We start from the raw sequence: 26,404 nt of genomic DNA, 5'->3' as shown, positions 1-26,404 counted from the left end.
CACACTGCTAGTAGGTATCTGAGGCAAGATTTGAATTCAGGTTTTTTTTGCTGTTCAGTCATTTTTAGTCATATCTGATTCTCCAGAACCTCGTTTGTGTGTGTGTGTGTGTGTGTGTTTTTAAAAATGAATGGTTTGTCACTTCTTTTCTAGCTCATTTTACATTTGAGGAAACTGAGGCAAATAGGGGTAAATGACTTGCCCAGCTAGTAAGTGTCTGAGGCTGGATTTGAAGTCAGGATAAGGAATCTACCTGACTCTAGGTCTGGTACACTATCCATTGTACTGCCCTAGCTGCTCTGAAGAATTTAGGTATTCCTAACTCCAAATCCAGCAGTCTTATCCATGGTACCATTTAATTGCAAAGTGAAGGGCTTGGAGCCCATGAAGGAACCATTTAAGGTTCTTTCCATTTCTACACCTCTGAGCCTATGAATCATTCAAATATGATTTACTGAATTTCCAAACTTGATTCAACAACTAAATTCTTTTATTGGACCTCAGTTTCCAAATGTTGCAGTTCATTGTAATACTATGCCTTCAGTTCCATACCCTAAAGTGAAGCAGTAACGTCAGTTGTTCCAAAAACATGTTTTCTATTCAAATATTTGCATGCTGTCCTAAGTTAATACTTCTCTCTGCAGTATATTTTAGGAATTTCAGAAGCATAAATTTTCATCAGCCCAAGAAAGAAAACATTGGAAGATGGTTCTCAGACTGCCTTGAAAGGATGCAATTTGAAGTACTATGCTAGGAATCAGAGGACCTGGGTTTGAAACTTGGCTCTAACACTTATTAGTGACTTGGACAAAACTTTATAGATTCTCATCAATAAAATGAGAGAGTTGGACTATATGAATCTAAGGACTATTCCCACTCTAGCATCCTATATATCTATTAGCAGCCAAAAAATCAGTGATAGCTACAAAGTTTGCATCATTTGAAAAAAATAGGAGATTTGGAGTTTGCAAAGGTTGCTGGTATGAGGGTTATCAGGGTTTATTATAGCAAGAGGTTTGAATCCTACATTCTCTGGGGGGGGACAATATCTAAGAGCCAAACACTTCAGTGCCCTCAACAGACATGTGTTTGGTGTCCAGAAAAAAGAACAAAAAAGCTGCCACCTCTGCCATGAGTGAAAAGGAAACAGTGATCACCATGAGGGAGCAAAGGTTCATAGAAAATAAATCCTTCTAGGAGGGGCAGCTGGGTAGCTCAGTGGATTGAGAGTCAGGCCTAGAGATGGGAAGTCCTAGGTTCAAATCCAGCCTCAGACACTTCCCAGCTGTGTGACCCTGGGCAAGTCACTTGACCCCCATTGCCCACCCTTACCACTCTTCCACCTATGAGCCAATACACAGAAGTTAAGGGTTAAAAAAAAAAAGAAAATAAATCCTTCTAGACTAATCCCATTTCTTTTTTGGGTCAAAGATACTGGTGGTTCTCAAAATGTGTCCAGGGACTCCCTTACACTAAGGTCCTTTCGAGGGAGTTATCAGCATCAAAACTTTTGTCAAAATAATAATACTAAGACATTTTAATCTATAATAATGTAAATATTGATCACTATAACTCACATAAGCAAAAGCTCTTGGGGGAAGGCTTTCAGTAATTTTTAAGAGAGTAAAGAGGTCCTGAGAACAAAAAGTTTAAGAACCGCTAGACAATGGGAATGTCACAGATCTGTGGTAGTCTGATTTTAGCAAGGAAATGTGACCCCCCCACCCAATCTCATGATATCATTGTGGACAAGGAAGAAATATGTAGGCTGGGAACTGACCAGGTTGAATGAATGGACCCCCAAAAGTGGCGATTAGTGTCAATCTGTAGGAATGTCTTTAGTGGAATGCCAGAGGGCTTTGTCTTTGGCCCCAGGATATTCATTGCCTATCAGTGGCATGAGTGAGATGACATCTAACATCAAATTTGTAAGTGATACAAAGTTTGGAGGGACAGCTAATACTCTAAATAATAGAATTAAAATCCCAAAAGATCTAGAATAATGGGCTTCGTAAGGACAAACGTAAAGCTTTATATTTAAGATTTTAGGTTAAAAAAAGGGAAATGAACTCACACGTGTAGGATGGGGTAGATGGGAATAAAGTTGAAGCAAGGCAGCAGTGGATGCTAGAAAGATCTGGGGATTTTGGTGAATAGTAAACTGGATAGGTGAAAAGTGTTATGGAAATAAAGTACCCTTCCCTCATTTTAAAATTAATTTGATTTTAAGCTTCCCTAATAGAAGCATTGTCCATAACAAAAGAGGTTATAGCTTCATTTGTTTATGCCTTAGTCTGACAACAATGTTTAGTTCTTGGGGCCACATTTTAGCAGGCCTATAAATATGCTGGAGTGTGTTTGGAGTCTAGTGGTCAGGACGTTGAGGAGACCTGGTAGATAATCAAGATGGGTTGAAGGAATTGGGGATATTTAGGCTAAAGAAGAAATGGCTTAGAGGGACAATACAGAGACCTTCAATTATTTGACAAACTGTCACAAAGAATAGGAATTAGATTGTTTTGCTCAGCATTAGGGGACAGAAGTAAGTAGGAGCTGTATAGAGAGGCAGGTTCTAGTTCTCTATAAGGAAAAATTTCCCAGTGTGAGATGGACTTGAGAGATAATGAATTCCATGTTGCTGGAGAAGAAACTGGGAGATCTCTTGTCAGAGATGTTGAGGAGTTCTCCCAACTTTTGAAATTCTGTGCACATGTGGGGAAGATTCTAGACAGAGGTTAGTCTTTTTGGGTCCTTGACCCCTTTGGCAGCCTGGAAAAGCCTATGGTCCCCCTCTGAGAAGAATGTTTGTATATGGATAACAGAAAACACACAGGATTACAAAGGAAACCAAAGATCAGTGAGAATAAAGATGTAATTTTCCCCATCCAAATTCCCTGAATCTGAAATCCATCCCCAGGCCCTCAGAACCCTTTTCCTAGTCAAACATGATTAGGCTGATGTGTGTAAAGATTCAAAAGAAAGAATGTAAAATGTGAAACTAACAGCATCTTTCTTTTTCCTATTTTTCAGGTGCTCTGGGACTTTACAGATCAGTCATTTCACGGGAAATTATAAAGACTAATCAGTGTGTCTATTCTGCTGGTGTCAGACGATTCTTTACTATGACTCAAGGAGGCCCAGTTAGTAAAAAACCTATTAAACTAAAGATTCTATGATATCTGGCTATGAAAATAACCCGTGGAGAGAAAATGGGGTTAGGGATGATGAAGAATGACCAAATGGACTCGATTTGAATGAACCGCTCCAACAAAACAGCTCTGCACACTAACCAAATGCTACCTAGTCTCTTGTCTTTAAGCTACTGTTTGGACGAAGGAAGAAAACTTCCAAGTGCAGGGGCCTGGGCATTACTGATGAAGTATCCAATCTACAACCCTAAGCATTCTGGACACCCCATTGCCCAGCTCTAGGAGCTTTCTTTTCTTTAAACCTTTACCTTCTGTCTTAGAATCTATACTAAGCATTGGCTCCAAGGCAGAAGAGTGCTAAGGGCTGGGCAATTGCGGTTAAGTGACTTGCCCAGGGTCACACAGCTAGGAAGTGTCTGAGGCCAGATTGAACTTAGGACCTCCTGTCTCTAGGCCTGGCTTTCAATCCACTGAGCCACCCAGATGTCTACAATGGGCATTTTCACTGAATGTGCCCCATTCCTGGAATTCTCTCTCTCCTGGATTTCCCGGCTTCCTTCAAATCAAAGCTAAAATTCCATGATTTTCCAGGAAGCCTTTCCCAATCCTCCTTTATTCTAGTACCTTTCCTCTGAGATGATCTCCAATTTATTCTGGCTTTAGCTTGTTTATACATCATTATATGCATGCTGTCTCCTTCATTAGGTCATGAATTCCTCGAGAGTAGGGATTGTCTTTTGCTCTTCTTTGTATCCCTAGCATACAGTGCCCAGTAGACAGTACATACCTTTTTTTAAAAACCCTTACCTTCTGTCTTTGAATCAATATTAAGTATTGGCTCTAAGGCAAAAGAGCGATAAGAGCTAAGCAACAGGGGTTAAGTGACTTGCCCAAGGTCACAGAGCTAGGAAGTGTCTAAGCTCAGATTTGAACCCAGGACTTCCCATCTCCAGGCTGTCTCTCCATCCATCTAGCCACTTTACTGACACAGAAGATAGTTCTTAAAGGAGAACTGGGATATATTGATTAGTTTTGATGAACTGCTTTTTCCTTTTTCATTTCTTTCTCTTCCTTCCTTTCTTCCTTCCTTCCTTCCTTCCTTCCTTCCTTCCTTCCTTCCTTCCTTCCTTCCTTCCTTCCTCTTTTTATAGCCCTCTATTTGCTGTTTACCAACAGACTGACTCAACTCTATCTAAATTTCTACTTATAATAGTGTCCAATCTCATTTTTATTTCTAATCCAAAACTGCTTGACAACTACTGAATTCTACCCCTCTCCCCCACTCTCATGGTCACACTTCGATACACAAAGAAAATGCTGTTGATTTACAAAAATCACCTTGGAACAAAACAGGATGAGGAGTTCAAGAGTTTGAAGGGGAGAAAATAGTCAATACGACTAGGTCCTAGTCCTTTGCACTATCCTCAGGACTGCACTGTCTACTTATGCAAACAGTCTAGACTTGTCATCATGCCTCATCATGTCTCAGAAATGCAAGAGGCAGGCAACCAGTTTGGCAAGTTAGTAAGGGAACTAAGATAATGGGTTTAAATGATGAAATAGGAAATCCGTTCCTGGGTGGTATTTGGAGGGTTAATGTTGCAAGGAGCTGGGTGTGGGGAATATGGGAGGTGGCAAAGGCATGAGTTGTTTGCACACAGTTTGTGGGTGAGCCCTGGGTCTCTGCCTAACATAACAGAGAAATAATGACCATTATTAGCAACCAACTTTGAAAGACATGAAGGCAAAGTTCTATGATTGCATAAATAAGATATACTAAAAAAGACAACAACAATAAGAAAAATGCAGATCTACAGCAATCCACTGCTCCCTTTGCTCCCCTTAGAAAGATTAACCTTCTCATCTGCCTTTGGTTAGTTGTTTGTATGGTGAAATTTCTAACCTAAAGAAATGGACAGATTTCACTACTGGGTTCCTTCTCTTTTCAGAATCTTTCATTAGACCCTGAAGTGTTAAATGGAGTTCACAGAAGAGGCTTCCTGTCTCTTTGATGGTGTGTGGTCACTAGCTGATGGAGAGCAGAAAGTGGGGGAGGGCAGGGAAGAGGGGAGGCTATTGCACAATCAGAATTGTCTAATGAGATTGCTATCGAAAACTTGAGGAAGGTTCTAGCAAAAGGCTACATTAAAAACTTGCCTTTTTGAGCAAGTATGATGAATGATAATCATGAAATATACAAATCTTCATTTTCCATTTTTAAAAATGATAGCCTTAATATTCACATTTTTAACCCTCTTCTCACCTTGACCCAAACATAAGGTATTTGGTCTGAAATTCTCAGGCAATACAATTCTTGTTGGAAGCAAAGGGCATGAGGATTAAAAGTTCTGATGGGGAGCAACGGGGTGGCTCAATGGATTGAGAGCCAGGCCTAGAGACAAGAGGTCCTAGGTTCAAATCTGGCCTCAGATACTGCTTAGCTGTGTGACCTTGGGCAAGTCACTTGACCCCCATTGCCTAGCCCTTACCACTCTTCTGCCTTGGAACCAATAAACAAAAGGTTTTTAAAAAAAGCTCTGATGAACTCCTTCTATATCAGAAGTCCTTAATTGTGTGTGTGTGTGTGTGTGTGTGCGTGTGTGTGTGTGATGGATCTCTTTGGCAAGTCAATAAAACCTATGGATACCTTTTCAGAATATCTTTAAATACACAAAATAAAATACTTGAGACCACCAAGGACACTAATTATATGAGAAGTTACCAAAAAATTAACAAAACAAGTTCATGAACCTCAGGTTAAGAATTCCTGTTCTAGGAAACAGAAGCATCTAGGAAATGAAAATAAGGGAAATCATAGTTATTATTCTTCAATTTAATTTAACTCTAGTTCTAACCTGATGCCTCATGAAGCTGAACTTGAAGATTCATGAAGCCTCTGCCAATGAATTACAAATTCTGGTATGTCCTGCAAAGTGGGAAAAGCCAATATTGGTTTAGCAATAGGCCATCTTAGCTATTGGTTTTTGTTTATTTGTTTCTTTTTCTAGTAGTTACCTACTAATGATTTTATTCTTAATAGTTGTTTGTTTGTTTTTTTTAAATACTTACCTTCTGTTTTAGAATCAATACTGTATATGGGTTCCAAGGCAGAAGCACTCTTCTAATAATTCCAATAATCGCTCTTATAAGGGTTGGGCAGTGGGGGTTAAGTGACTTGCCCAGGGTCACCCAGCTAGGAAGTGTCTGAGGCCAGATTTTCTCAATAGTTTTTGAAAGAGATATGTGTTAAAAGACTTACCCACTTCCGTGCTGAGAGCTTTATCACCAGAAGACTGGCCACTAGCCAATACATGATAAATGACTGAATAACTCATCTACTAAACCATGAAGGGGTGGGATCCACATTTGTGGAGGGGGTGCCCATACCAATGAAATCATACATACTTTGAAATATTATTCTACGGCTTAAAGAATCCTAACGTTTCTAATCATTTGGAGCTCAGCTCAAATGCCATTTCATCTGTCAATCCTTGGTGACCTAGTCAAATGGAAGGGATCTCGCCCTCGACTGATCTCACAGAACTTTATCTCTTCAGAGAGGCAACCTGAGAGAGTGGAAAAAATCAGGAGGGACCTCAGTTTGCATCCTGCTTCCAGTACTTACTAGGTGTAGAGTCCTGGGCAGGTCACCTAACACCTCTGAGCTCTGAAGCTGCCTCCTCTATAAACTGAGGATTCATACCCTCAGGCACTGTTACAGAAACATACATACATCTATCTATCTATCTATCTATCTATCTATCTATCTATCTATCTATCTATCTATCTCTCTATCTATCTATCTATCTATCTATCTATATATGTATATCTATCTATCTATCTATCTATCTATCTATCTATCTATCTATCTATNTATATATGTATATCTATCTATCTATCTATCTATCTATCTATCTATCTATCTATCTATCTATCTATCTGGGTACATGCCATCTTTCCTACTAAAAGCTTCCTGAGGACAGTGATTATGGCTTCTTTATTTCTGTAGCTCTTCTAGTTCCTAATACATTGTAAGCACTTAATAAATGTTGATTAAGCGTTCATCCTTCCCCTTATACAATATGCAACTACTGAGTCCTACCCTAAGTATTTACAATTTATGTGATAATTAATATGAGCCCGAATTTATGCCACCTATTAGCCCCCTGCTGAGAGAAAGACAGAAAATCAAATGAGAAAAATCTAACAAGTTTTTTTTTTTTTGCTTTTGCAATCTTGCATTCTTTCACATAGGTTTTATCAAATTGTTAGAATGACTATAGGTTGGTGACTTTCTGTATGATGTCTACTAACACAGCCAATAGATAAAAGGAACTCCTCAGGCTGGATGTTTTGCCATGCTCAAACCTAGGCTTTTAACAATCTCATGATTCTAAGCTGTAAGCTCAAGTCCTACATCTTCACTTTCCTGAATAACGTTTTCAGCAGGATGTCTGAAGAGTACCCCAAACAGAAATCGTCTCCCCCAAAAGCTGCCCCTTCCCTCAACATCTCTATTTCTGTTGATGGCTCTGTCAAGCCCACCTCACTCAGCTTTACTATCTGAATAACTCCTAGTCAATTAGTTGCCAATTCCTGTCTATCCCTCTTTCTCCCTCCACTGCTCTCCTTCAGGTCTTGATTACATCTCCCCTGGACTACTGCAATAGCCATCTTGCTGGTTTGCCTGCCTCAAATGTCTCCCATCTGCAGTCTATCACTCACATCACTGACAGAATAATCTTCCTAATGCACAGATGGACCATTTCGTTCCCTTGCTCAAAGACCTTTAGTGAAAGCCTGACATTTAAAGCCATTAATAATTCCATTGTAGGTCCTCAACCCTGTCTCATCTCACTCCGCTTCATACACTCTATGTTCCAACCACACTGAACCCCCAGCTACTCCCTGACTCCATCCTGTGCTCTCCTCATGCATTCACACCAGCTTTCTTCCATACTTGAAAGCCTGCTGTTTCTGCCTACTGAAGTTCTTCTCTCGAATCCCCCAAGACCCACCTTACATTCTCAGTGAAGTTTAGTTGAGGATGTCTTATTTTAAGAAGGTTATAAAAAAAATGAGAGGATGAAGAATGATGCCAACCACGAAACAAATCGCTTAGTGTTGAGTAGGAGCTCTTTTCATTCTGGATTAAAAGTCATGGGAAATAATTTTGTTGTTGTTTAGTCACATCCCACTCTTCTTGACCTCATTTTGGGATTTTCTTGGCAGAGATATTGGAGTGGTTAGACATTTCCTTCTTCAGCTCATTTGAAGATGAAGAAACTAAGGCAAACAGGGTTAAATGACTTGCCCAGGGCCACACGACTAAGAAGTGCCTAAGAGCAGATTTGAATTCAGAAAGAGGAGTCTTCCTGACTCCAGGGTCAGCACTCTATCCTCTGTATTACCTAGCAATTAGATGTCAAAAATACAAGAGAACTAGAACTAGATGCTGCTTGACAAGTACTCTCTTTTACCTGGAGAACATTTAACTAGAAGACCTTATAATTTAATGTTGAACCTCTCTGGGTCTCAAAAATCTCATCTACAAAATGAGGGGACTGGACTTCCCTTCAGCTCTGGATCGGTAATATCTTTGACTGCTTTGATCATTCCCGTTTTATGGATGAGTAAAATAATTCAGGAAATGCTGAAATATCAAAGTTGAGTTCATCTACATCTCATAGGATGCTTTGATGGGTGTATACAAGACACTTTTTTAAGAATCAGCAAAAAAAAAAAAGGGTTAACTAAGTTAACTAAATAAGCCCATAGAAAGGATATGTGATTTGCCCAAAGTCTGTTAATTACCTTATTCCCTTTGCGACTTTGGGCAAGTCACATGGGTAATAAGGCAATTAATAGACTCAAGACCTGAACTCAGGCTTTCTTTTGATTCTGCATCCATTGTTCTTTTGTTCACTACCCCAGGTGACTTCCTGTTCCATGAATTATGTATATTTTGTAAGATGAAACCACCATTACAGCATATTCTGTTCTCCAAAAAGAAAACAAAGTTAAACTTAAGTTAACCCTTTATTTTTTGCTGATTCTTGAAAAAGTGTCTTGTATACACCCATCCTATGAGATGTAAATGAACTCAACTTTGATATTTCAGCATTTCCTAAATCATTTTATGTCACTGCAGAGAACTGAATCATTTCTTTTGGTAATTCTGCTAGTTTGAGGAATAGTTCTAAGGGTGTAGGAAATGAGATATAGAAGATGGTGATGATCAACAAAATGGTCATGACTATGTGCAGAATAATGCCTTTACACAATTTCTTATTTACTGGATCATATTTTGGTCAGGAGATCTAGGTTCTAAGGCTTTTCTCTTCTAATAATAAGGTATGTGACTTTTGGGCAAATCATTTTATCTATAAAGTCATGGAATTGGAAGAGATCATCTCTAGAGTCCCTTCCTGTTCTAAGAATTCTCTGGTTTCCCCCAGAATAGAGTGAATTTTCAAAGCTTAGAAGTTTCTTCTTACTGAAAAAAGGCCTAATCCATTTTCTAAAACACGGGTTTACCTGTAGACTGGTTATGTTCTCTCTGTCTTTGATCCGGCCTGCTAAGTTTTGTGTTTTCAGGCATGGTAGCTGAGCTCTAGGTTTTAATTTTTTTCTCTGTGTGTGAGTATGTGTTTATTTAAAGAACCTGGAGTAAATCTTTCTCTTTAAAAATGAAGTATGGGCAGCGAGGTAGTTCAGCAAATTGAGAGCCAGGCATAGAGACAGGAGATCCCAGGTTCAAATTTGACACCAGACTTCCTATCTCTGTGATCCACTTAACCCCCATTGCCTAGCCCTTTCTGCTCTTTTGCCTTGGAACCAATACACAGTATTGATGCTAAGACAGAAGTTGAGAGTTAAAAAAAAAAAAAGAAACAAGGAGGAAATCTAACTCCCTGATAAAACTAACGATGCCATCAGGATGAAAAGCAGAAGCAGTTGCAGACCAACTAAATTCAGTTGGCCAGCTCCTAACATTATTTTAAAAGTCTTTATCTATACAAACATTTCCACACCAGAGCCCAGCACAACTGAGCAACTAATGGTTTCCACTTCATTTTTTCCTGGACTCACACTATTCTGGCCTCAAAACTTTGGCAATCTTGGTGTTTTTAGGAACTTAAAAATTCTTCACCATCTGATAGTGATTTAAACAGAAAGCAATTCATCATTCTCCATAGGAAAAGAACAACTAGCTTAATGAAATTAAGCAGTACTTATAACAACTCACACTTGCATAGTTTTTTTTTAACCCTTGTACTTTGGTGTATTGTCTCATAGGTGGAAGAGTGGTAAGGGTGGGCAATGGGGGTCAAGTGACTTGCCCAGGGTCACACAGCTGGGAAGTGGCTGAGGCCGGGTTTGAACCTAGGACCACCTGTTTCTAGGCCTGACTCTCACTCCACTGAGCTACCCAGCTGCCCCTTGCATAGAGTTTTATGGTATACACCATGTTTAGGATTTTGTGTTCCTCCCACAGTTTTGTGAGGTTATTAGTATAATCACCATTTACAATATTTATTTATTTATTTTTAAACCATTGCTTTTATTTTATTTTTTTAAAAATAAAACTCTTACTCAATAAATTAGTTCCAAGACAGAAGAGTGATAAGGGATAGGCTCTTGCCCAGAGCCACACAATGTGGACATACCTGAGACCAGATTTGAAAGTCCTCCCAATGCCAGGCCTGGTGCTCTATCCATGCCAAAACCTTATTTTCTGTCTTAGTAACATCTCTAAGACAGAAGGGCAAGGGGTAGGCAAATGGGGTTAAGTGACTTGCCCAGGGTCACATAGCTAGCAAGTATCTGAGGCCAGATTTGAACCCATGTCCTCTACTTAAAGGCCTGGCATTCTATTCACTGTGCCATCTCACTGCCCCTATAATCACCATTTTATAGATGAGGAATAGTCTACTAAGAATACAGCTCCTTTCAGAAGTATGGCTCAGCCTAGAGTATCCTGAGTTCAAGTCCTAGGGTTCCTTAAAAAGTACTAGATAGAGATAAAGCCTGGACCTGGGTTTCGTTGATATACTATACTCCCAAGTGAGGAAACAACCTCCATGCTATGAATGCTAGTTCCTTCTCTGTCTAGTCCTAGAGAATTGCCCAGAACACTGAGAAGTTAAGTGACTTGACAAGGATAAAACCAGGAATAGAGAACAAGGGAGAAAGACCTGAACTCACGTCCTATCTTTAACACATTATCATTAGATACTTTTAAATTAGTCAGATACTTCAAATTATAGAATCAATAATGTCAAATTTTATTAATGACAAACTAAATAACGTCAAATGCAAAATCAATAATGTGCTTCGAAGAAAACTAGAGACACAGAATTTTTAAAAAGATTCAGATTAGTTCATTTAAAGAATAAAAAAAGGTCTCTGATAGGCATAGAAGTGTCCTATTATTTCTAACTAACTCTCCCTAAAAGTCATAAGCCAAAAACAACAAATAAAATGTATGGTTTCTTGGGTCAAAGATGAGTAATATAGCCTGTATTACTCCTAGTTGTCCAGGACTGGATATCTGCTTCAATACCTGGACCTATAATTATATTTGTACATAAAAGACCTTTTCCTCTTTCTTGGATCACTTTTTGGGCCTAGATCTAGAAGAAGTAATGGCTTGGGTTTAAGGACACATGTTAATTAGTAATTTGAGGGGATGTAGCTCCAACTAGCTTTCCAAAATGCTATATCCATTCACATCTCCACCAAAAGGGCATTCAATGAGCCTGGTTTCCTACAGCCCCTCCAGCATTTGTCATTTCCTTTTTGGTCATCTTTGCCACTCTGAAGGGTGTGAAGGGAAAACTCAGAATTGCTTTAATTTTGATTTCTCTAATTAGTAGTGATTGGGAGCAAGATTTTGATGTCACTGGACCTGGTGAAAGAAAAAAAAATCCCTGCAAGTTTTGATCAACTCACCAGTGTCACCCATGCCGGTGTTCTGCAGGAAAGTGCGACAGCGCTCCTTATGCTCCTCAAGGGAGCTTCTCTGCTTGTAACTCCTTCCGCAAAACTCACACTTGTAGGGCTTCTCAACTAGGAGAAGAGCAGAGGTGTACTCAGTAACCACCAGGGGCTCCAGGACAACCACCACCTGGCAGCTTTGGGCTCTAGCTTTGCTGGCCATGAGGAGGGAGGGAGGGGAGAAGTCTGTACTTTTCCAAATTATTACTGCACTTAATTTTTTGAAATAAGATGACAAACAGCTTATACCTAGCTGTCCTAGCAGAGATAGGCTACCTGAAAGTTACTTGGTGAAAGCTACTTGAGTCTTCCCAAGGGCAGTGTTATCAGGTCAGGAGAGGAGAATTAGAATGGACTAACTGTAACTTAATAGCTGTCAGCATCTGCATGTCAAATTTTCCTTCCCATAAGACAATCCTATGGTTGTATTTATCCCTCAGGTTGGTCAGTGGGGCGTAGGGACAAGATCAGAAGAGAGAGCCTCTTTTGGTGAGGGATAGAGGTAAGCAATGCTGTGGGGTAAGGGCCCATTGATGGGCTGTCCAGGGGCACTAACATGAGTGGCTGTCCTGGCTAAATAGAAATGCTCCCCCTTGTAATGTGGCCAACTGGGAAAGTTCATGATTTTGTTGTAGCAGTTGCAAAGATGGGGTAAGAAAAATGTTAGTTAGGGTAATCTCAATAGCAATCATAATCCCAAACCAAGTATTAAAACCCCATAGCCCAAGCCTCTGAGATAAGCAGATAAATTGAATAACAAGAATGGGAAAGGGAGAATTTTCCCCTGAATTATCTTGATTAGGATCAAGGAATACTCAATAAATGTTATTTGGATAAATTAAAAACCTTCCTCAATAGGTTATCCATATAATCCAGGGACCTATACACTTGCTATCTCTAATTTTCAAGTGACTTTTCTTGAATTATTCAAGAATCAGCTTTAATTTTCAGCTTTACTCAGAGTGTAGATAATGGTAGACCTTCTTGATGTTAATGAAACATGTATCATGAACATGATATTATGTATTAGTAGCTGTAATTTTCATTTTGCTTTTTTTCTTTATCTGAAACTTTCTGTAAAAAATCAATTTTGAAAATTTTACATTAAGTTAAAAAATTTTACACATTAATTTCCGTTAAAATGCAGTTTTTCCTTTAAATTGTTTTATTTGGAGTTAAATAGAAAAAAATCCCACAATGAAACTACCTCAACTAATTTAATTTAAATTCGATGTAACCTTTAAGTTTGTAGTTTGTTGGTAGCTAAAATTTTAAGTGTCTCTGTTAAAGTCAACGGCAGTCCCTAAGATCAACATTAGACATCTCCACTACTCTTGGCTCTTACAACAAAAGACAATGGAAAGGAGTCCCAACTCTTCAAGTAACTTTTCAGTCTTAACACATTTTAAGAGAATTTTCACTCTGTCACTTAAAACTTGTCTGAAGCATCCTAGGCTTTGGGGTGAACATGTGTTCCTCCCTCCGCCCCCATAAGTCTTGGTCTTAGTTGGAGCCAGCTATTTGATTACTGATGGGTTTTTAGTTAAAGCAATAGGAGCAAATCTTGTCAAGGTCAAGAAGCTGTTATTTTTTAAAATGGAATGAATAGCAAGTTCCAAATTTTTGGAACATATATATATAATTAGCTTATTTTTCTGGGTATAAAACTCTGAACATGCAAGAAGACTTCATATTTGGGATCTTGTTTGATGGAAATGAAGAACAAAATCACCAATTGGTAAGGCAGGTTTTCATGCACATTTGTAGAGAAGGAGAAAGCCTGATGGCTAAAAGAGAAGTTAACTGGAGAATTTATCCCAGGAGGGCCAAAAAGTAATCCCAAGGCAATGTTTTGTTACCAAAATGAATGGCCTTTGATAAAATAGCATGAACACTGGGAGTAGTGCTTGCTTATAGAAAGTCTCTTGAGTGAAAGGTCTTTTTCAGGAAGTTTATCTTTCCATAAAACTTCTTTACAAGAAAATCCTGCAAGGCTATGGAATTTCTGTAAAATATTTAAAAGCCTCTTTTAAAGGGCAAGCTCTTCCTGTCTGACTATGCTGTTCTCTAGGGGAGCAAAGATGGTAGAGAGATGATCATTCCCAATGAGCCAGACGGAAGGCAATTAATGTCTTAATGAAAGTGTAATTAGCCCTAGAGGTCTCTGCTGTTGTTAACCCTTCAGAACAAGAATGACAGATTAAACCAAATAGTTAACCCTTCAATTTTCCACAGTCAGAGTAAGAATGCCTAGAGTCAGTTCTTCACAAGACATGGGATGCTCGTTTCTCTCACTTACCAGAATGTGTCCTAAGGTGACCTGTGAGAGCATCTCTTCTCTGGCATGCGTAGTTGCAGAGATGACACTTAAAAGGTTTTTCCCCTGTGTGAAGTTTAATGTGGCGGAGGAGGTTACCTTTCTGAGTAAAAGATGCCCCACACTGATTACACTGGAATGGGCGTTCACCTTTAAAAAGGACAAAAATGGAAACTTCCTGGTCACCAGACAAGTGGAGAAGCACATGTAGACACACACTCCCTATGACAAGATGCCTTCATGGAAGTTCCTCTTTAGTAGGGACTCTTCCATACTGGGGATCAGCTGGGAGCAAGATTTCATGGCAGGAGAAAGTCGCAGCTCATAGGCTATGGAATTACCTTCCCTGGAGATATTTTAGGATAGGATAAGCACCCATCCCACTGGGAGAAGTTTATCTTTTCTTTGATTCGGTGGGATAAACTTGATGGTTTCTGGAAGTGCCTTACAGTTTGGGGATTTTCTTTCTTCTATTTAGAAGTCCACCACAACAAAAATGTAAGCACAGTCCAAAGTAAAGCCTGTGGATTCTAGTTCTAATAATGGGCCAAATTAGAAATGAGAAATGGATCTTTAAAAAAAATCCCTATATTAGAAGTCTAGGAAAGAGAATCATATTTCTTGGGAGCAATGTTTTTCTATATATTTCTATAGGTTGCCCTTTTATTTTCTAAAAGCACATATATATATTTTTAACCCTTCCCTTCTGTCTTAGAATCAATACTAAGTATTGGTTCCAAGGCAGAAGAGGGGTAAAGGCTAGACAATGGGGGTTAAGTGATTTGTCCAGGCTGTACAACTAGGAAGTGTCTGAGGCCAGATTTGAACTCAGAATCCCCTGTCTCTCTAGGCCTGGTTCTCAATCCACCGAGCCACCCAGCTGCTCACTAAAATGATATGTTTTTAAATTTGCCAAAAAAGGACCCCTTTTCCTTTCAAACCTGGGTCTAATGCAAAGTGATGAGCTGTTATCAAAAAGGATGAACTAGAAGGTGAGCCACAGAACTTAATTCCTATGTTTTAACTGAAGAAGAAATGTTCATGGACTTCTGATCTTTTACAGACTCATTCTGAAAACCTGTAAAATGCATGCTAGATTTTGAAATGCTATGGTGAAACTGGATGAAATCAGGAGGGGAAAACAATCCCCATAGTGGGTGATAAGACCAGAACCATCCAGCAAAAGCAAAGGAAGATGCCAAGAATCCTGATACTATTACTCATTGTAGTGCTGTCCGTGGCTGTAGCAGGACAGTTCTCAGAAGAATGGAAGAATATTTACCAGTATGGCTTCGCTTATGAACCATCAAGACATTGAAGCTAATGCAGGCTAATCCACATACATCACAGTTCATTTTTCCACTAGTTGGCCTGCTGCTATCATAAGAGACAGCATGTCTTTCCAACTTAATGCTTTCATATTCATTATATTCTCTTGGATAGCTGTAAGGTATTTCAGGATCTTCTGCATTTTCCATGGGGTCTGGCTTTAAAGTATTCTCATCCCTTTCACTGTATTCATCTTTCACTTTCATTGAATCATCTGCAGGGAAGAAAATGCAAGAAATGAAAAATGATTACGTCTGGAGCTATCAAAGCAGCTCAAAGAGAAGAGACCCACAGCTGACAACATAATACCAAATGAGGCTGGCATAATATGAGTCTAACTTATCTCCACAAAAACAAGAAGGCATCATTAAGAAGATCATTCATTCCTTGAATTTAGAGTTACTGCCAAAAAGAGAAGGCTAAGAATGGATGACAATGATTTCAGCCCTTTGGAATTTAGAGGGAGCAGACTAATACGTGAAGTATTCTCCTATCATTAAGTATGAAAAAATGCTGCTATTTGCTCTTTTCTGACATCAGGACTTCAACTGGATAGGTTCTCAACCTTGGTGCCTTTTTTAGGAGATTGTGGAGAAATGACTAGAAGATCCAGGGACATAATTTTTGAATCCTTAGAATCCCAGTTACACTGACTTTAAGACTCCTGTAGACTGAAAGCTGAACAGTTAACATGGCCTTCCTGTTTCCAGGCCATGCTATTGTCTCTTCTCTCTTCCATTAATTGTCAAAACATGTCTTATCTCTGGATCTCCTTTGGGTCTGATGAAGACACTACTTTAAAAGCAGAGGAAGCAGTCAGTACTAGTGAAGTGCAATGGAGAAGGCCAACAGAAGCTGCAATTTTAGAATTTAAACTTCCCAGGACTCATTTTAGTTTGAAGAGTTAAGGGGGTGGGGGGAGGAATGGGTGGGGAAGAGAAGTTTCACAACTTGGTATAAGGGAGAGAGACTAATGCCTGAGCCATGGGGGTGGTAAATCCAGGGGCTCAGAACTATAGGACTGGGTTTGTAAAAGGAGATGGCCAAAGAGGGTTTTAATGGAGGGAGGGCTGTCCCATACACTGTGAGTCACTAAAAGAGCTTGATCAGACATCACCCACTCACCCATCTAAAGAATGGGAAAAGCAAGAAGGCAAATTTATTCAGTGGCACTAATAAAGTCAAATGAATCAGACACCAACTGACCTCCTAGGGATGGCAACGAAAGATTTAACAACTGTAAAATATTTTTCAGGTATTTAATGCTCATTATTTTTTTCAGGAGCCTCTTAAAACTTTGGCTCCTAGCAATATCGAGATACCCTTTAACCAAAGGAATCACAGAATTTTAGTGTGGGCAGAAATCTTAAGAGATATTCAGTTCAAAACTTTCATTTTACAGATGAGAAAAATGAAGCCAAGAGAGAAGAGGTGATACGGCCAAGGTCATACAGATAATTAATGGTAGAGTTGGCACAGGGAACCAGGAATGATCTTCCTAATCTCCACATCCACATTGTCCCCAAAGTCTTTGATTAGCTTAAAGATGCACTAGGAGTTTGGGAACACTCCATATGTGGATTTATTCTCAAAGCTACAAGCTTCTAAGGTTCAAATGGTTTTTTGTTTTTGGATTTATTTTTTAAACTAGATCTGTGACTTGATGCAGGGAATTCCCAGAAAGGAAACTCCCCTTGCCTGTGCATATCAGTCCTTCTTTGCCATTTATAGTCTTAGAGAGTTATCTGAGGCACTGTGGGATAAGGTGACTTGCCTAGGGTGTCACAGTCAGTGTCAGAAGTAGCACTCAAACTCATGGCTCCGTGACTCCAAAGCCAGCTCCTTCCCCCCCCCCAATCAATTCTATCTTGCCTTGTTAGGCAACAATTTCCTCTTCTTCCCCAAGTGGTACAGACATTAAAACCCCAAACTCTCTGATGAAAGCCTTACAAAAAAATAATATCCCTTCCAAAACACATCAGTACGTGCCACTCCTGCCACCACACAGGAGGAAGTACAAACTGCAGCTGGGCTACCTTCTACCCAAGTTTCAATTTTCACTTCTATCAGTCTTAACTTTCATCTACATTAGCTTTGTTTGCTTAATAGAGCAAGACAGAAGTATAGCCATGAGCAGAAGAGATGATTCTATCTTCATTCTGTCGATTCTCACCACAGTTCATGGTTCACACCTTTCTCTCCTATAGAGTATTTCCAGAGTCCATATGTGATCATCCAGTTGCATGCATCTAAAGGTCATCTCCTAAGTGGAGATGTTCATTTTCCATTTTCTTTGGGACAGAGGGCAGTCTTTACCTGTTCATAGTTGGGGCTGTTTAGCCTACCCGGTCTTTGTTTTCTTCAATCTGGTGGTTTTTTTTTTTTCAAAGGATGCACCTGAGAGTTGTGCCCTCCACCCCCTTCCACTGTCCCTCCAGCTGTGGGTGACATCCCACCAAAGCTTGAGTGCTTTTCAGTTTGTCTGTAGGCGTTAAAAAGAACCTCAACGGAAAACCTGAGCTCTGAAAACCAAAAACAGCATATAGCCAGGGCCAGCAGAAGTAACCGCCTTTACATTCTGGTTAGAAAAATGGCTGCAAACAGATTTGGTCAGTCTCATGGTCAGTGAATGTAGAGAAATGATGAGATGTGCTAGTCAGGTCATGTAGATTGCATGGACCACACAAGAGGAGGAAGTGAATGAGGACTCTGGTTCTATTTCACTAAGGAATTTGGCTCCGGAGGGGTTGGTCCAACAACCCAGTGTTATTCTGTCACATTGGCTTGACATAAGATCAACTGAGTGTCTTCCTTCCTTCCTTCCTTCCTTCCTTCCTTCCTTCCTTCCTTCCTTCCTTCCTTCCTTCCTTCTTTCTTTCCTTCCTTCCTTCCTTCTTTCCTTCCTTCCTTCCTTCTTTCCTTCCTTCCTTTCTTCCTTCTTCTCTTTCTCTTTCTCCCTCCCTTCCTCTCTTTCTCTTTCTTTCTTTCCTTTCCCTCCTTCCTTCATTCCTCCCTCTCTCTCTCCTTCCTTCCTCTTCCCTTCCCTTTCCTCTTTCCTTTGTTCCTTTCTACCTTTCTTTCTTTTTCAACCCCATATTTTCTATCTTCATATCAATTATAAGACAGAAGAGTGGTAAGGGCTAGGTAATCACAGTTAAGTGACTTGCTCAAGGTCACATTGCAAGGAAGTATCTGAGACCATATTTGAACCCTTGTTCTCCTGACTTCAGGCCTGGGTGTCTTGTTTCATAGGTTCAAAGGAATATGATGCATAGTCAAGAGAAAATATTTTTTCTCTTTCTTTCAAATGCCTAGGTCTCAGACTCACAGAGAGGGAGGCTGCTTAGAGAGACATAAAGGTCTTTCTGGACCAAAAGAACATGGCCTGCCATTGCTGTTGGCTTGGCCAATATCAGTGTGTTCCCTGAATGATGTCAACAGGAACTAGATATATATCAACTAGAAGGAAGCATCATGCAGTATTTGTTAGGCATAGGAACATGCATAATTGAAGAATAACATGGATTAGAATATGAGGTCTGGGAAATATCATAGGAATTTTTCTAATTTAGTATTTTGACTTCAAGTAGGGCATACCTAAATCCAGAAAGACAGCTGTCTTTTCCTCAAGAGGCTACTGCTTCCAATCTTTTTTATTACGAAAAAGTTTGATTCTATACCGTGTAAGGGTATAGAAAACAAGGGACAACTAAGTAGTACAGTGGATTGAGAGGCAGACCTGGCTTCAAATCTGACCTCAGACATTTCCTAGCTGTGTGATCCTGGACAAGTCACTTAAGCCCCATTGCCTAGCTCTTGCTGCTCTTCTATCTTGGAATTGATACTAAGATGTAAGGTAAGAATTTTTTTTAAAGAGTATAAAAACAGAGAAAGAGAGGGAATAATTAGGGCTTCTACAAAGAAGACAGACTCTCTACAACAACAACAAAAAAGAGGAATTAGAAAGGGGAAGGGAATTATAAGCATTTATTAAATACCTACTATATACCAAGCACTATACTAAATGCTTTACAAATACTATCTCATGAATTAGTAGTTCCTATGAACCTAATGCCCCTAGAAAAATAAATCTGAGATTTAATCACTGAGGGGATGCCTTGCTTTTGGGTATAGAGAAGTTCTGGGTAAATCAAATCCTATTTCAGCTTTCCCTGCTGAGGCAAAAGAAGAAGAAGAAAAAAAGACTGACCTGTCATCCAATACTTGATACAATAGGGAAGTTTGCTATTGGGCACACTGAATTTTCGTGAAGTAAAAAATGCCCCATAATTTATCTGTATTGTGAATGCATTATTTTCCTATATAATTTTTCTAAAAGTAATGGCTAGGCAGAACCAAGAGAACATTGTACACAGAAAGTGAAACATTGTGGAACTATCCAATGACTTTGCTACTAGTAGCAATGCAATGATCCAGGACACTCCTGAGGGACTTATGTTTAAGAATGGTAACCACATTGAGAGGAAGAACTGTGGGAGTGGAAACGCAGAAGAAAAACTTATGACTTATCACTTGCTTATATAGATATATGATTTGGGGTTCCGATTCTGTGGTAAAAATGAATAATATGGAAATAGACATCAAGTGGCAACATTTGTACAACCCAGTGGAATTGCTTGTTGGCTCTGGGAAGGGGGAGGGAAGAGGGGGAGGGAAAGAAGATGAATTATGTAAACATGGAAAAATATTTTAAAAAATAAATAAAAATAAAAAATAAAAGTGATGGCTAGGGGCAGCTAAGTAGCACAGTGGATAGAGTACCAGGTCTGGTATCGGGAGGACCTGTGTTCAAATTTGACCTCAGATACTCCTAGCTGTGTGACCCTAGGCAAGTCACTCAACTCTCATTCCCTAGTCCTTACGACTCTTCTGTCTTAGAATTCATACTGAGACAGAAAGGTAAGGGTTTAATAAATAAATAAAAGTGAGGGATCCCTGTATTATTACATCAATACTTCATGTGCTTCTTGAGAAAATTTCTAATTTAGCTGAAGGAGAACAACGTGAAAAAACGCACACACACACACACACACACACACACACACACACACACACATATCAAACCACAAACTGCTGGTGAACACAATTGCTCTAAATTCCCAGAGGGAAAAAGATGTGCAAATTGAAGCTAACCCACAGGAAACTAGATTAAACTAAACTTTCAAAAAGAGCTACTCTTGGGTACATATGCTCCCCCTTTTTTCTATTCTGGAAGGCTTAGGAAGACTGCATTCACTAGCATGCACCCCATGTCCCCTTCCCTCCCATCCCCCCCAACCCCCCAGGATTTTTTGTAGGCAGAAGAGAACAAAGGCCTGGCTTGGCTCACTGGGGCTGATGCACATGGTTTCATTTCCTGGGGTGATGGTTATCACATGAAAAGCTTGCACTCCAGAGTAGACATTTTTGGTTTCACCTGAGACACTGCAAAAACAATGGGTTCTGGAAAGGATCCAACATCGAAATCCTGCAGGGGCAATATCAGCCTCAGCCAACTGTGTTTCGGTTTGTTCTTACAGGCACCATAAAATGCACCGGTGGAGAGATGAGTCTAGCAAGGATGGCACAACGGCAAAGGCAACCTGGGCATCCAGGACAGAGCAATAACAGAAATTTCCATGTGGAAAGGGGGTGGGATTGCTTAACCTTCACTCTGAACTGGAGAGATCTGAGATCGAGCCCTGGGAGACAGACATCGAGTTTGGAATTATGGCCTAAAGTTTTGCTGATAGATACCAGGAAGGCACAGAAAGCAGAAGACGGAGGCTGTTAAACATCGGAGGCACAAAAGGGTGATGCTGCTCAAGTGTTTTACAAGGATCGGGGGTCATAACCATGAAATCCTCAGCACATGCAAAAGTCAACTGGATAACAAAGAAACTTAATCATCTTAATGTGGCATTTTAATGATGCCACTGATTTGCTATGCCAATTCAGAGATAATGAGGCCCTAATGCTACAGATGTTCAGCCAGGCTAAAAAAAAAAAAAGAAAGAAAAAAAAAAAGAAAAAAAAAAGGAAAGGGGGGGAGGAAGCTTTTCTAGCATGCCATTTCCTAACTATCCAATTAAACAAATTGTGAAAGCATCTAAATAGTTTACCAGGTTTTGACAGCTGTTAATAGGATTTAGAAGCTTGAAGCACTAAAGAACAAAAAAAGGGAGATACATGTATTGTGGGGCCTTAGTCTCTACTCAAGTTTGTTGGTAGAGAACAAAATGTGTTAACTGAGACCTGGTCAACAACTAGCCTGGTCGAGAAAATCCCTGTGAACAACCAGACTTGGAAGGACAAGCCTTGGCTTCAGGGCCATTAGAACAGTTCTCCATCTCTCCGACCTGTAATTTCTACCTACAACCAGCAATGGTCTATGAATTTAACAGTCAAACAGAAGCTCGAAGCTTTTGTTACTGCTTCCCAAATAGTTCTGTTTTCTGGGAGCCAGGAAAAATATAAAAATTTAAGTGTCAGTGCCAAGAGCCATTTTGGATCAGCAATTTATGGGGTCTATTTCTCAGCATGTTTTTTTTTTTTTAACCCTTGTACTTTGGTGTATTGTCTCATAGGTGGAAGATTGGTAAGGGTGGGCAATGGGGGTCAAGTGACTTGCCCAGGGTCACACAGCTGGGAAGTGGCTGAGGCCACATTTGAACCTAGGACCTCCTGTCTCTAGGCCTGACTCTCACTCCACTGAGCTACCCAGATGTCCCCTGTTTTTTTTTTTTTTTAAACCTTTACCTTCCGCCTTAGAATCAATACTAAGTATTGGTTCCAAGGCAGAGGAGCAGTAAGGGCTAAGCAAATAGGGTTAAGTGACTTACTCAGGGTCATCCAACTAGGAAGAGTTTGAAGCCATGTTTGAACTCAGGACCTTCTCTTTCTAGGCCTATCAATTGAGCCACCTAGCTCCCCAAACCTGGCATGATTTTGATGCTTGCACATAAATTCTTCTTTTCCTTTCCCCCCCTAATTTAAAATGATATCCCAATGACAAAAAAAAAAGAAAAGTAAAAAGAAAGTAAATATCTATTTAAAATCTAGGATAAACATGTGGAAAATATGATTCAGGCTACCAGGAGAAAAATATTAACATCTCAATAGCAGTGAGACAGGAGGTGGCAGGTTAGGACCAAATTGAGGCTTTGAGTAAACTTGTGAAAGTTCTTATTAAAGCACATTCTCATCAGACATTTAAATTTGCCCTTAAATATTCTAAATTAAGTAACTAGAACACCATGTATCACTGCAATTTCTGAAAAATGAAGAATCAAGTTTCCTGAAATATGAAAACAGTCCCAGATGCACTGAAACTAACCTGAAGTTTATCAGTGACATCATTTTAATCTTACTGATACCTGACTTATTGGTACTAGCTTTAAAAAAACGATTTTATCTTATAAGAAAAAATAAGACAAATTTAAACAACACAAGTGATTTCTTAAGTTTGTCCAAAATAGGTGTTTGCTCAATAAACTATTTTTGTCCTGATATTATTATTTTGATATTTAATATTATTTTAAACTCAAGCTCTACATGATTATGTCCAAGAAATAACAATATATCATTCCAAAATAATGAATAAAAATATATTTGGAGAGTGATGCCTAAGCCTGATGGTCTAGAATGCACCTGGTGGAAATTTCACTTATAAAAATAGGAGAGAAAGTTTTATAGTTAGTTCTCCTCTGTAGAATATATATATTCTATGCTAATTAGTCTTTTTATTTTTGTAGAAGTCAGATAGAAAAAAGGCAGGCTGAATATAACTATAAGAAAATCTAAAAAATATGGATAAATTGACTATATATAGTCTAACTGATTTACTCTAAAATACTTTTAACACTGAATTCAATTCTCTACCTAGGCCTATGGGAAATGAAAGGACTTTTGGTAGAGGAGAGTATGTTTTCATATCCAGGACATGGGAGAATTCAGAGGATCCCAGAATTTTAGAGGTGGACGGAAATTCACCAGCCATCCAATCTAGTACACATCTGAAAGGAAGCTCCGCTATCCCCACTGTAAAATACCCAACAAGTAGTCGTTCAGACTCTTCATGAAAACCTCCCAAGAAGGAGAGCTCTAATTGGTAAGAAGTTTTTCTTGACATCAAGTCTGAATTTGCTTCTTTACAATTTCTATCCATTCCACCCTGGAGAGAAACAAGACTAATCCTTCTTCCACATGTCAGCCCTCCTATGACTTATAGACAGCTTTCATGTTCCTTATGCTCCTTCCTGCCCCATTCAGATGATTCTAATCTCTTCTCCAGGCTAAACATCCCTAATGCCTTAAGTCAATTCTCATGTAATATGGATTTTAGGCCCTTCACTAGTCTGTGTGCTTTCCTGATAGATAAATGTTCCATTCTCTGTCTACTTGTCTCATTCTCTCTCTCTCTCTCTCTCTCTCTCTCTCTCTCTCTCTCTCTCTCTCTCTCTCTCTCTCTCTCTCTCTCTCTCTCTCTCATTATTCTCCAGCTTATTAATGATTTCCATAAACTCTGGCCCAAAGAACTAAACCCAATACTACAGAGAAGGTCTATATGGGGTAGATAGAGCACAGAAGGTCCATTGCCTCATTCCTGAAAGCTGTGCCTCTCTCTCTACGTGCTGCTCAAGACTGAATTAGCTGTTTTGGTAGCTACACAATCCTGCTGACTCATATTAGGCTTGCAGTACACTGAAACCCTCAGCTCTTTTTCAGACAATCTGTCTAATCATATCTTCCCCATCTTGTAATTTTTTTTAAACCCTTGTTTCCATCTTAGAATCAATACTATATATTGGTTCCAAGGTAGAAGAGTGGTGAGGGCTAGGCAATGGAGGTTAAGTGACTTGCCCAGGATCACAAAGATAGGAAGTGTCTGGAGGTCATATTTGAACCCAGAACTTTCTGTCTCCCAGCCTAGCTCTCAATCCACTGAGCCACCCAGCTGCCCCTTTGAGCTGCCCTTTTAACATAATGATTGCAAGTATATAGTAAAGGCTTCTCTTTACTACCAAAGGGCTGGGAGCAATCTCTACACCATCATCACATCTCTCCTATCACTCCTCTTTACCTCTATTACAGCCTTAACCTACTTCAGAGTCTTAATCTCTTGCTTAGAAGCCTCCAAATTGGTCTCTTTGTTTCCAGCCCAATTCCCTTCTCCCAAACAAACCTTCATACAGTTTTCAAATTGATAGTCTTTTAAATTTTTTCCATTTTCTCTAATTACATGTAAAAAATTTTTGCCACTCATAAAAAAATTTTTTTTGAGCTCTCACCTTCCTTCCCATTCTCCTTTCCCAAGCCCCTCCCTGAGACCATAAGTGATCTGATACAGATCAAAATGAATATTTTTTAAATCCAAAGATATTTTATTTTCCCAATTACATACAATAACAATTTTCCACGTTTTTGAAATTTTCTTAAAACACAGAGCCAAATACATCTCTTCCCCTAATCAAAAAAATTTCAGCAGCTTTTTATTGCCAGTCAAAAAAATTTCAGCAGCAGCCTTATTGCCAGTCAAACACATTCTAACACTCCACTTTCTGATTCTAGGTCTTTGTCATACCTGGAATTCATTCCCTCCCCAATACTACTTCCTGGAATTCAAAGCCCAGCTCAGATATACTTCCTAAATCAATGAGGGTTTCCCCTATTCTCCTTTTTCCTCTCGTGATGACTTTATATGTTTTTTTTATTTTACTTGTGTCATCCTCCTAACAGAATGAAAACTCCTTAAAGGCAAGGACTGTTTACTTGGCTTTCTCTTTGAGACTATCCCCAATCTATTCTGTAATCTGTCTTCTTTATAGACATTTCTTTGCATGCTATCCCCTCCATTTTTGTTGTTGTTGTTAGTTTTTGCCTTTGGGCTTAGTGTGGTGCCCGGCACACAGTAGGTATTTAATAAATGCTAACTTTAAGTCCCTTCAGCCTAAGATCCTAACATATAGTACATACTTAATACATACTTGTTGGGTTGAAGGAAAAAGCCAAAATAACATAGAAAACGGAACTATCTAAATAAAGAGGGCCTTTGGGAGGGCTGGGCATTAAAATACTGCAAGTATACAGAGTGACCTAACCCAAAGGTGACCTAAGTCCCTTGGGTTCTAATTCTGGTTCAGATGCTAACATACCAGACAAGCAACTTTCCCTCCCTGGTCTGTTTCCTTTTCTGTCTAATCAGAGAGTTGGTTCTTTCATTTCTGACCTGGGGTTCTATGATTATAAGGGGCATCAAAATTAGAAGGGACTCCAGACCTAACTTCCCCAAGATGTTCTGACTCCCTTAAGGACATTTTGGGAACCTCCAGGTCAATTGAGCAAGGAGAAATGGCCCTGTCCACTCTCAATCACAGAGGCCGAGGCTGAAATTTCAAAAACATATCACGCTGAATGCAGTTTTATAAAAAATCCGGCTGAGACTTAGAGAATTCTAAGCGAAGCCCAAAGCAGTTGTGTTTCTAAACTGGGCTATACTAACCACAAATAAGAGGACTGGTGAAAAACCAGAGAACCCTAGAGGAGAAGGAGTAAGAGTTGGGGAAAGATCTGTGTATTTTGACAGTGAGTTGGTAATATTCAAAGGCAC

General features: G+C 39.4%; 1 protein-coding gene across 1 annotated transcript in view; it reads right to left on the bottom strand.

The window, feature by feature from the left end:
- The window catches only part of IKZF3 (IKAROS family zinc finger 3), a 70,006-nt gene that overhangs the window by 23,670 nt on the left and 19,932 nt on the right, over nucleotides 1–26,404 (bottom strand). The window contains exons 3-5 of the mRNA XM_044677009.1: nucleotides 15,749–16,009; nucleotides 14,449–14,616; nucleotides 12,105–12,221 (exon numbers count right to left, since the gene is read on the bottom strand). Of these exons, the coding sequence (XP_044532944.1) occupies nucleotides 12,105–12,221; nucleotides 14,449–14,616; nucleotides 15,749–16,009 (546 nt within the window). The remainder of the gene's footprint in view (nucleotides 1–12,104; nucleotides 12,222–14,448; nucleotides 14,617–15,748; nucleotides 16,010–26,404) is intronic.

Source organism: Gracilinanus agilis, chromosome 4, assembly GCF_016433145.1.
Source record: "Gracilinanus agilis isolate LMUSP501 chromosome 4, AgileGrace, whole genome shotgun sequence".
Lineage (NCBI taxonomy): Eukaryota > Metazoa > Chordata > Mammalia > Didelphimorphia > Didelphidae > Gracilinanus > Gracilinanus agilis.
This window is presented reverse-complemented; position numbering and strand designations above follow the sequence as displayed.